Source organism: Sphaerodactylus townsendi, linkage group LG09 (assembly GCF_021028975.2).
Source record: "Sphaerodactylus townsendi isolate TG3544 linkage group LG09, MPM_Stown_v2.3, whole genome shotgun sequence".
In the NCBI taxonomy this organism is placed as follows: domain Eukaryota; kingdom Metazoa; phylum Chordata; class Lepidosauria; order Squamata; family Sphaerodactylidae; genus Sphaerodactylus; species Sphaerodactylus townsendi.
Genome location: NC_059433.1, coordinates 2,782,768 through 2,795,313, shown reverse-complemented (window position 1 = coordinate 2,795,313; position 12,546 = coordinate 2,782,768). Strand labels below are relative to the sequence as shown.

The 12,546-nt window shown below is 41.9% G+C and overlaps 1 protein-coding gene across 1 annotated transcript in view; it reads left to right on the top strand.

Moving 5' to 3' along the window:
* The window catches only part of DNAH5 (dynein axonemal heavy chain 5), a 227,512-nt gene that overhangs the window by 182,808 nt on the left and 32,158 nt on the right, over positions 1-12,546 (top strand). The window contains exons 66-70 of the mRNA XM_048507883.1: positions 906-1,149; positions 2,315-2,429; positions 5,166-5,356; positions 6,176-6,297; positions 12,036-12,185. Coding sequence (XP_048363840.1) covers positions 906-1,149; positions 2,315-2,429; positions 5,166-5,356; positions 6,176-6,297; positions 12,036-12,185 — 822 coding nt within the window. The remainder of the gene's footprint in view (positions 1-905; positions 1,150-2,314; positions 2,430-5,165; positions 5,357-6,175; positions 6,298-12,035; positions 12,186-12,546) is intronic.

Sequence of the window (12,546 nt, the reverse complement as noted above, 5' to 3'; positions counted from 1 at the left end):
TTCACAGTCCTGATTAAAGATGGCTCTTCAAATTGGCTCTCTGCTCTGTTCATAATTTTTATAAACGTGGCTATCTTATGCTCTGCCCTTAAATTAAAACCTCTGAATGTTTTTAACTTCTTCTTTCACTGCTTTCTTCAACCTTTCCAATTTATGATAACCTGCTTGAGATTGGATGATTAGAACTCTACATAATATATTAAAGCAGGTTCCAAAACTGCCATTTTGAGAGAGACAAATGTCTTTAGGACTGAAGGTATGTTTCCTCCAGAAGTATAAATCTGTAATTAATCATGTTTGCCGCCTTTTAGCACAACTTGAGCATTGAGCTGCATGTTAGGCCCTTTCCGCACATGCGTGGAATCGAGTCTCCACCGGCATAATTTATGCCGGTGGAGGCTCAGGGACCGTTCGCACGCTAGCATGTGAGCGGCCCCCACTTCTCCCCCAGCCGGAGAGGTGGCTCCGCATGGAGCCGCCTCTCGGTCAGTCCCCTCCACTCACAGTCATGTCCAGCATCGCTCTGGAGGGCTGCAGGGACCTGCCCACGCTGCCCTCAAACCTCCAGGGGTTGGAGGTCTCTGCAGCCCTCCAGAGCGACACTGGACATGACGGTGAGTGGAGGCAATGGGGAAGAGGTGTCTTCCCAGCAGTGTGGTTCGCGAGGTTAAAAGCAGCGGCTTCACACTGCTCCTGGGTGGCCAGGACAGCGCTGCTGCAATGCAGCAGCACCTCCTGTGCGAACAGCATTCCAGAGACGGCGTTTTTGCCATCCCTGGGCTGCTGTATATTGCCCTTAGCTTTAGTACTCCACTGTGTGTGCTACCCTATATTGTATATTGTATATGAGTCTGCTTTTGTCAAGGGATGTCCCTGATGTTTGGCTTCCTGGTGTGTTTTAACAGGAGCTGGAGAAAGAGCGGACTGATCTTATGGAAGATGTGACTGCTAACAAACGGAAGATGAAGGAACTGGAGGATAACTTGCTGTACCGACTGACAAGCACACAGGGCTCTCTGGTGGAAGATGAGAGTCTCATCACTGTCCTCAGTAACACAAAGAGAACAGCTGAAGAGGTAGCACAGAAGTTACAGATCTCTGCTGAGACTGAAATACAGATCAACTCAGCTCGGGAGGAATACAGACCAGGTGAATTGGGCCAAATGACTGTGATGGAAGTGATCCAAATCATGACCAGAACAGAGGGAGGAGGGGATGGGAAAATATGAAGCAAAGGATTTGTGCAGCTGATGCCAATTTGAGTTTCTTTGAGGATAGTTGCCCTCTTCTCATGTTAGAGTGAATGCACTTGATCCTTACACAGATGTATGTACCACTGTTGGTAAGAAACAGCCAATAAGCATTCACTTTACAAACTAGCTACCAGCACTTGGATAAATGTGCAGTTTCACTTACACTTTCAGTGATGCATGTATTGAATCTAGTGTGAGAATTGCTGGATGCATTTCCAAAGAAGTGTGCAGTGTACCTTCATCACTGTAACTTGTGAACAGGGCTAGAGTCTCTAATCAGTGGCATAGCAACAGTCTGAGGGCAACCGTGTTCAAAAGCCACGATGGGCATTATTCATTGGAAACTTTTTGTTCTTAAAGCATCATCACAAATGCACCAAAGGAACAAAAAGGGAGGGAGCCTACAGTGGGCCCTTTGGTTTAAAATAGACAGCAAGGGTTACCATTGGGAGGTTCTTTCCAGCTGTTTAGCATGAAAAATGTGTGAGTATTTGTTTAGCCTGATCCCACCAGATCTTGGAAACTGAATAGGGTCAGCCCGAGGTGTTGGGATGGGAGACTACCAAGGCTATCCAGGGTTGCTGGGCAGAGGCAGGCAATGGCAAACCACCCCTGAACACCTCTTCTCTTGAAAACCCTACAGGGTCACTATAAGTCAACTATGGCTTGACAGCACTTGCCATTTGCTAGCAACGTATAATGTTATTTATTTAGAAAATTTACATGCTGCTTGTTTAGGGATCAGCTCAAAGGGCCTCACAAAATAAAATGAAATAAACCATGCAAACAAAAGATTATTACAATTAATAAACCATGAAAAACAAGCACAGAGCATAAAAGTGCATCAAACATTTAACAGCTTATATCATAACAGTCTTTAGTCTAGAAGCAAATTATAAAAACAATGGAAAAAAACTGACCTCCTAGTCAAAAGCCTGAGTAAAAAGGAATGTTTTGGCCTTGTGAATCAGAGACAGCCAGAGAACCGTTCATATTCCAGGAGGATGTATGTACTTTGTGTTCTGCATCAATCAGACTCACCCTTCTGTTTTGTTTTGCAGTTGCTACAAGAGGCAGCATCCTCTATTTCCTCATAACAGAGATGAGCATGGTGAATGTCATGTATCAAACGTCACTTCGACAGTTTTTGGGCCTATTTGATCTTTCACTCACCAGGTCACTGTCATTACTGGAGATTTTTCTGATTCCAGAGAATGTAGTAACCACCAGGCGTGGAGTTGCATTCTGTGTTTCGTTTAGGAAATAACTAGCATTGCGAGCTGCAGTGTCTACAATTCTTTAGTTTGTCTATTATCACCAGATGAGCAGATCTGCAGGTTTTTACACCACTAAAAAGATCCACAAAACGTATTTGACGAGAACAACAAGAAAGTTGAAAGAATATGCATTGCATCCTTGCTCAGCAATGATTTTGTCATAGCTAGGGGATGGGCAAAAAATTTTTATTGGCATTTGTCAGGTTTGGCTTTAAAAGACCCAGAAATGTTTGATTTTTTTTAAAAAAACACTGAACCCCCATATCATCTTTTTCAGCTTTCCCAAAAGTGTTGGAGTTTTTAATAGCCATGTTCCCCAAAATGCCAGTGAATACAGAGATGGGCTGAGCTGACCCCTTCACTTGGCTGTGCTGGCTTCCGTGCCAGCTGCAAAGCAAGCCCAAGACACTAGCCCATGGAAGAGTTGCCCATGGAGATTGGAAATCCCGACTCCTGCAGGCAGCTCTGCAGGCTGAAATGCAGCATGGGGAGTCCGGCTGGCTTTTGCAGGCTGTGTGGCAGAGCTGCCTGCAGGGGTCATATTACCTGATCCCTGCAAGCAGTTCTGTCGTACAACCTGCAAAACCTGACTGGGCTTAGCAGACTGCCAAAAGCTAAACAAAGCTGAAACTTATTCAGCTTTTCCAGCACCAGGCTATTCAGTAGAACTGAACAACCTGGGGGTTTTTTGGGCAACTCCCCCAAAATGGCTTTCAAAAGTTTTTTATTCCTATTATCCAGATGTCCACACCTAGTGATAGCCCTTGGCAGTGTGATTGTCTCTTTCCAGTCCAGAGGCATCACCACAGTGCATCTTTCCTCTCCATTTATTTTTTTGTTATTGAATGAGTTAAAGTGATCTTTAATCACATGGTAGCAGATTTTGATTTCATGGTTAAATGGTTAAATGGTTGATTATCTCTGCTAGCCTTCTCCCATACTAAAGGACTGAATTCTTCTAGCTATGGCTTTAGTGTGCATGTGCATGTGTGTGAGAGAGACAGAAGTGGCATAACAAAAGTCTGAAAAAATAGAACAGGAAGTTCTGTTGGCTGGCATGCAGACATAAAAGCTTGAGTTCTTAGGTGACACAAAGAGCTCAGGGAAAGCTGGCGACAGAATGCCTCACCCACTTAGCCAGGTTCAGTTGGCCCTTGAGTGACGATGGACATGACGGACCTTTCAGGTAGCTGCATATGTGGGTGTTAGGCAGGCATAATGGGTCTGGTCATGCATATATACATGTTTGAATGCAATGAAATGTGCGTTTCAGGTTAGGGTGGAAGGAACTGATGAATTGCATAGTAGAGGCTGATGACTTAATCCTGTGGTAGAGAGCCCATTACATCAGAGATTGTGGGCTCAGCAACAGCTCATTAGAAAGTCTGTGGGTAGGAAAATGTGAGCATTAGATTAATCACTGTACACAAAATATTTGTTATACTGAATTATCCAGTTAGTCTCCAGCTTGCTTTATGGCTCTTTGTATTCGTATGTTCATGTGCTTTTTTATATGTAGATTTTTATACATCTCACAAGTACTAGCAGCACACATGAGATTGGTTCATATCTAAGAAGATAATTAGCCAATCCAGCCTAGCATCAGCTCCCCAAAACATGTGAAGTTTGGAAGATGCTAGGGGCTGAATATGAAACACTGCTGCATGTAAAACTTACTACTGCTAGTGAGTGCTACTACTGAATTATGGCCTCTGACAGATCTGCTGTCATGGAAAAAAATCACATGGTGGCTGTTTCTTTTGAAGAATTGTTTTGAATTATGCTTTGCTGGTCGGTAATACATCTCACAGTTTCATCTGGCTTGGAAACCTTTAGTTGAGAGATGGAATGAAAATAATCTTTTCAATGTAAATTTAAAACAAATAGCCCTAAAGAAATAGTATATATTTAGGTGCTGTGTGGTTTCCGGGCTGTATGGCCGTGTTCTAGCAGCATTCTCTCCTGACGTTTCACCTGCATCTGTGGCTGGCATCTTCAGAGGATCATCTGAAGATGCCAGCCACAAATCTTCAAGCGTCAGGAGAAACTGATGTCCTTATTGAACTTTCTGGCCATACAGCCCGGAAACCACACAGCACCCAAGTGATGCCGGCCGTGAAAGCCTTCGACAATACATTAAATAGTATATATTCTATTCTGCACAGTGAATTTATGCTGTTAGAATTCTGCCTTTAGAAATATCTTACCTGTGACCAGCCCTTGCAAAAAAAATTTCAAAAATCAGTCAGGACAGTTAGTAATGAGGATGAAAAGACTTAGATATGTGGAACAAAATATTGCAATTTTTAATCTTTTAACGTGGAGGTGTTCTCTCGTATCCTCTCAAATGGGTCTACTGTTGTCAAAATTACTTTGGACTGTGTGGCCTAATTAGTGTACAGTACGAGCTTGATTTGGTCACTGTGACCTGGTTTTTTTCTATAGTAGCTCAAAATAATGCTATGTAGCTTTGAAATTTCAGATTTTTTTTTCCTGAAAAGCCTCTGGCCAGGGAGGGTGGGGTATTAAATTTAATAATTATATATATTTATTTGTATATTTAATATATATATTAAACTCCTCCCTCAAAAGTCTTCTATTATGTTTCATTTTCTCTTTCTCCCTTTTTGTGTAGGTCTGTTAAGAGCCCTGTTACAAGCAAGAGAATTGCAAATATCATTGAGCACATGACCTATGAAGTCTATAAGTACGCTGCTCGTGGGCTTTATGAGGAGCACAAGTTTCTGTTCACATTACTGCTCACCTTGAAAATTGACTTGCAAAGGAACAGAATCAAGCACGAAGAGTTCTTAACTCTTATTAAAGGTCATAGTCAGTAGATAGTATTCGTGACTTGCTTGCTCAGTGATCATCATGTGTAGAAATACTGTGCTACATGCAATAAAAGATCAAGAGTCTTTTTTTGTTCTGTGGCACGTAATCCCACTTGTCCTTTGAACACTGGACTCCATGTCTGCATGAGGACCTACCAATAGAATCAGTGTGTCTTGGTTTTATAGTGTAAATATGCAGAAGATAGGCAGGGTAAGCACAATGGGAAAATTCATGAAGGTAAGTAGATGCCTGGGACTGGTGGGGAGGTGGAAAAGAGGAGTGCAAAAATAGATCACAGAACAAATAGTGTGGGATTGGAATCCCAAGTTCCTCTTCTGATGATGTAATGGCACCTGTTGGGAGCGGGAGATTGTTTCTGTTACACCCCCCCCCCCCCACATACACGGGCTGATTCTGCACGGGCCAAAAACAGCAGTGTGAAAACAGTGTGAAAATGGTGTAAAAAGGTTTAAAATGGTGTAAAAGGATTTATACTGTTTTCACACCGTTTTCAAACCGCTGTTTTTGGCCCGTGCGGAATCAGCCATAGTTTGCTTCATTGAGTTCCTTGGAGGATGGGCGAGAAGAAAATATACTAACCAGAGAGGGGGGGGGGGGGCTCTTCTGTGAAGATTCTTGTGATGTGAAGTGACTTGTCTTAAGCTACTCAATAAAATGCATGTATCCTTATGAACCTATATAAGGAATACCAATTAAGACATTATATTTTTGATTAGAAAAAATACGAATACTAACTTCATAAAAACTGCGCAGCTCTTTAACCCCTTTTAAACTGCAGATCTCTTCTAGGTGGTGCTTCTTTGGATCTGAAAGCTTGTCCCCCAAAACCAGCCAGATGGATCCTGGACATGACATGGTTGAACTTAGTGGCACTTAGTAAACTCCGACAGTTTTCAGATGTTCTTGATCAAGTAGGTAACTAACAGAAAGAATGAACACTGAGCACTCTGGTGACCTTACTGCTCTAGTTAGTGGTTGGATCATATTGCATGTATTACTCCCTGCCCCCTTCCCCAGAAAAAGACACATGTAGAAAGTATTGATTTTTTTATTTCTTAAAAACAACCAAACATGAATGAAAATACTTCCAGGCCTCAAATTGCTGCAGCAAGTCATTTAAGAGGCAACATGGTGACGCGATGAAGAGAAGATGGACTCTAATCTGAAGAACCGGGTTTGATTCCTGACTCTTCCACATGAGCAGCATAGCTTTATCTGGGTTTGTTTCCCTGCTCCTCCTCCTCCACGTGCAGCCTGCTGGGTGACCTTTTGGCTTTGGCTTTTGACAGTTATTTCAGAACTTGCTCAGCCCCACCTACTTCACAGGGTGTCTGTTTTGAGAAGAAGGAAAAGGAGTTTGTAAGCACCTTTGAGTCTCCTTACAGGAACTGCTTTGAGGCTCCTTGATCTGCTTTGGAAGCTGTTTTGAGGTTTCTTAAATCCAAACTCCTCTACTACTTCTACTACTATGACTTCTTTTTCTTCTTTTTCTATTCTTTTTCTGCTAATATCTATTAGAATGCCACATGTTTTGGTCCTTAAAGGGTCAGCAGCATATAAACTATCAAACATAAAACTTGCGTCAACTATTACTTCCTGTCACACATGCCTTTTGCAATTTAAGGTCATTTCTGGTGTGAACTCTGTAAAAAGGAAGTCAAGAGGTTAGTCAACTCCTTGTTCTCCAGAAAAGGACAGTGTAGGTTCACCAACCCAAGCTGAATGAAAGCAAGCCTGCATTTGATAATTCAGTTATTCATCAGAAATTGCAGGTGTTCATTTTGGTGCCCTATAATTGAATTTGGGACATAAGCCTGGCCTGGCATTTTCACAAACTGACAGTTTCCCCATGCAAGTTTGAGAAAAATTGCCTTGAATTCTGGGCTACAATTATATTTTGTTTGTTTGTTTTGGTGATGTCAAATTTTATTAGTACTTGAAATGCTTATAAAATGCAAAGCAAAGAGAAATATCACTTTGGAAATGTGCATTAGATTTATCATCTATATGGAATCCTACATCAATGACATTTTAAAATTTTTATTATATTTATATGCCGTCCTTCCCTTTACAGATTCAGGGCAGCTTACATCATGCAAAATACAATAAATGCTATTCAATAAACATTTTTAAAACATAGTACAAAGCCCTGTGCTCGACACAGTCCTATGAGAATGCCTGTCTGGAATGCTCACAACAGGCATTTAAACTACTTGAATTGAAACTGTTCCCTCGGAGTCTTCATCATTTCACTCCACAGCAGCCACCTCAACTGGGCTCCCCTTCAGGGGCTTTGAAACCCAGGTGTCTTCAACTGATTCTGCCCCTTCCAGATACATGGTCTCTATAGGAAAACATGTTTTAGGAGCGACCACAATTTTGTCAAGTTCAGGAGAAGGTCCAGCAAGAACGTTCTGAATACCTGGAAGCTGCAGAGTTCACCTGTGAGCTTGCAAAACTCTATCAAGTTAACAGCAGACCATGCCAGTTTTTTTAAACCCACTATATTGTGTCACTTTCTTTGTTGCTGGGAGAAGTGTGCACCATCCCCATCCCACTTACCTAGCAAAGATCAATCAAATTGGAAACTAGGGGCTAGCAGTGTGCAAAAAACACACACTCCAAAGCACACTGGTAAAATTCAGATATAATGGACCTTTTTGGGGAATCCTGGATATTATTGAATCCCCATATCTGGAATCCCCAGGATTCCTGAAGAAATTAAAATCCATTAAGCCCAAGTCCAAGCCCCCCCCGCCCTCAATCTCTACCATCGCCTCCTCCCCTCACCTACCTGGAGTCCAGCAACTGGAGTGGCCCCTTCTGTGTCCCATGTGGGACCTGGAGACTGCAAAAGAGGAGCTCTGCACAGAGTTGTAAGCTGGGCTCAGCTAGGCCAAGCTGAGCTTGCAGCTCTGTTCCTGCTGGGTCCTCTGAATCCCACGTGGAACCCAGAGGCCATGGTGGTGGACCTCTGCCAATTAGAAAGGAAGTGAGGGGCAGAGGAGAAGGTGGGAGAGGATTTTTTTCATGGCAGTGGGGCTGAAGCAGGCAAGAAAAATCAGTATTATTTAGGACCTGCTTTTCAACTCGTTTAAATTGTCACTGGTTTTTTTTGGGGGGGGGGACCTGAAAAATACAGCAAAAGTATTTGGGGGGCTGTTTTTTCCGTTTGACTTTGCTGAATGCACAGGCCAATTGAGGAGTGTGTGTTGCCTGAGTACCTCTGTCCCTGGCCTCATTCCCACTTTCTGCATTCAATTCTGGCACCCAGATCTTACAGCCATCTCTCATGGGTGGTAATCAAGTGAGTAAGCAGGCCTCTGGCTCCTCCTCCTAAGAACTACAGATTCCATGCTTTGTTGTTTCTGAGCCTTAAGGCAGCTGAAAGTGTTTGTGGCACACTCCAAATTAAGCAGTCACCTTACGTCCATGGCAATCAAGAGGGGCTGGCCAGGTGCCAAGGAGATCATGTCAAGGTCAGCACCCCCTGAGCTCCCAGTTATCTTTCATTCCATGGTTTCCACCAGCAGGCGGACTGGGGACTGAGGGTCACTTGATGCCAGGATCTGTCCCCAGGCTGCACCTCTGCTTCCTGGCCTGTATTCAATGAATGAGCTGTGGCTAATTTTCTATCAAAATAAGAGTGGTGTTTGTTTCTTTGTCTTCTTCTGAGCCTCACCAGTCCCTCCCTGGACCATAAGTAGATCTTCACGTATGCTGGTTCAAAATATTTATATCCTGCCTTATCTGAAGGCAGCTATCAAAACAACAATTAGTTGCAAAGACAAAAGACAACACAATTCACATCAGCAATGTTAAAATAAAACACAGGGTAAAACCACAGCCAGATCTGCCTGAACCAATTACTCGCTGCCAAATGCCCTTGTGAAATAAAACTGCTGGCCACTTTCTTGAATGCAGAGAGTGAAGGATATCTTTCTCTTTTAAAAATAGTTTTATTGTATCATTTGAATTTTACAGTTTATATCCTTCATACATTTTCAAACAATACATTTCCCCCCTTTCTCCCTCCCCCCGTTTCATCTTCTTCAAACAGCAGTAAGTTCATTCTCTGTAGCCTCTTCTCCCATATTTCTTCATTGACTCATGCTTCTTTTGTCCAGTCCACGTATATTGTCCATATCTTCAAAATTTCTTTCTGTTCATCTTGCCACGTCTTATTTTTGGTTAATACATCGAAAATATCAAGTGTCACTTGTTCCCAGATATATTCTAGCCATTTCTGAAATGTCCATTTTTTTCTTTTCTTTCCACTTTTTCCCTTCTTTTCCAGCCACACTTCCCAAAGGTGCCACATCCAGGGTGCCAGGCATCCATTTACCTCTCCATTTCCCCATATATCTAGCAAGACCTTTCTTGGTCCTATTGCTATTTGATTTCCTTTCTTCACCTTTTTATTAAAGATACCATGGACACCAACTCCTTCTTTTATTTCATTTTCGAACTTAACCCATTTTTCAACATTATCCTCGTTTATACTCATCAGACTTTTAATCTGAAATGCTTCATAATATTCTTGCATTTTTGGAATCCCCCAACCTAGATAATTTTTTGTCATATATATGATCTTATTCATAATTCTTGGGTTTTTTATTATTAAACACCCAAGCTTTCAGCTTTCTATCCCATTCCCCAAATTGCTTCTTCTTAATTTCCAATGGAAGAGTTCGAAATAGATAAAACATTTTCGGCATTATACACATTTTTAATGCTTTGATTTTTCCTTTTATTTGTTTTAATATTTTTTCCACCTTACTTCATAATTATATTTAAACATTTTCTCCTTTCTATGTGTTATTTTAATACCCAAATATTTAATCTTCTTTTTTACTAATCCTCTCTCTAGTTGTCTTTTTTCCACATTAACCCCCATTATTTCTGTTTTCTCCATGTTAACTTTTATTCCAGAATATTTCTGAAAATCTGCTAGAATTATTTTTAATTCTTTCATTGTATCAGCCGGATTCACCGTTATTACTAAAATATCATCTGCAAATAAGTTTAATCTTATTTCTTCATGAACACTTTATAACCTTTTATCCTTCCATTATTTTTAATCCTTTCTGCCAAAAATTCCATTGCCATTATAAACAGATGTGGCGATAGTGGACATCCTTGCTTTACTCCCCTTTCAATATTTACAATTCCTGTCCACCCGTCATTAATTCTTATTTTTGCCCTTCCTCCTTTGTAAATCTCTCATATGGTGTTTATAAATTGATTTCCAAACCCAAAATTTTCTAGAGTTTGAAATAAGTAATTATGACTAACTGTATCAAACGCTTTATATACATCTAACTTTATCATTGCATATTTTTCATTTTTGCCATGTTCTATTACATTTAATACATTCCTTAATGGGTGACTGATATCTCTACCTCTAATAAAGCCATATTGCTCTTGTCCAATTAACTTCAGAGGGATGTTTTTTAATATATATAATTCTGGATTCAGAATTATTACTGGAATCCCAGGTCACTCGAACAGTTCAGGCAGCATTCTACCATCTGCTGCAGGCATGGCAACTGGCCCATATTTCTCCTGTTCTGACTTAGCTACAGTGATTCATGCGATGGTCACCTCCAGATTGGACTATTGTAACTTGTTGTACGCTAACCTATTCTTGTCCATGCTCTGGAAATTAAAGCTTGTACAACATGCGGCAGCCAAGCTCCTTACTGGGGCATCTAGCCGGGACTGGATCACTCCGGTCCAATGTCATCTGCACTGGCTGCTGATCGAGTACTGGGTCATGTGCAAGGTATGTGCCTTTAAGGCCATTAGTGGCCTTGGGCCTACATACCTGAGGGACTGCATCTCCCCAACTACCCCACAAGGCCCCTCCGCTCCTCAGAGGAGAACCTGCTTAGGATCCCTGGCCCAAGAGAAATCCGTCGGCCTCCACAAGGGCCAGGGCTTTTATGGCCCTGGCCCCTACTTAGTGGAACAAGCTCTCCAAGGAGACCAGGGCCCTGTGGGACTTACAATTTTCTGCAGGGCCTGCAAAATGGATCCGTTCCACTAGGCATTTGGCCAGCCAGGTTGAGGAGAACAACGCTCAATTACATCTAGGCCTCCTGTGGGTGCAGGGTCAGGGTGGGAGGTGGGGGGCATGCCACCATCTGTTTATATATGGTTCCTGAGTTTTAAAGAAATTTTAATATTAGTATATGTGTTTTAACACTTAGATAAAGGTGACCTGGTTTTAATGTTATGATTTTAATCATTCTTAATTGCATTTGTATCTGTTGTTCACCACCCTGAGCCCTTCGGGAGAGGGCGGTCTATAAATGCAATAGATAGATGGATGGGTGGATGGGTGGATAGGTGGGTGGGTGGGTGGGTAGGTAGACAGATAGATAGACAGATAGACAGATAGATAGACAGATAGACAGAAAGATAGATAGGTAGAAAGAAAGATAGATAGAAAGAAAGATAGATAGAAAGAAAGATAGATAGAAAGAAAGATAGATAGAAAGAAATATAATAAAGGAATAAATACATGCTGATGGACATCAGGGAGGGCATGTTGAGAATACCCAGAATAGGCATGTGAGCTACTTGAACCTGAAAGGTCTTTCTATGTATGGAACATAATCTACATCTGTCCCCATTGGCCTAACAGATCTCACAAACAGAAAAACAGTGGAAAATCTGGTTTGATAAGGAGAAGCCGGAAGAGGAGCCCGTTCCCAGTGGCTATGACCAAGCCCTAGACTGCTTTAGGTGCCTCCTCCTCATTCGGTCATGGTGCCCTGACAGAACCATTGCTCAGGTAAGCAAAGCTTTCTGACAGGACTTTGAATAATTTCTCCCCAGGCTACAGATCAAGGCTGCTCTGGTGCACAGCTTGGAACCTTTCAATAATGAAATGGTGATAGTTCATGATGCTGCCAACTGTATTAATCAACTGTTCTGAAGTATTTTGTGTATTGAGGCAGGGGAGCCAATTCAATAACAACCGCTTTTGTTTGTTTGTGTTCTCAGTTGACATTGCTGGGATTGATTGGAATATACCAGTTGCAACATCAAATATTCAACACAGCATCATTAACTATTCCCCCCACCCCACCCCTGGTGTGTTTTCAAGGGCAAAGTCCTTGTCCAAAGGTGCTCAAGTGAGCATCAAAATAAGT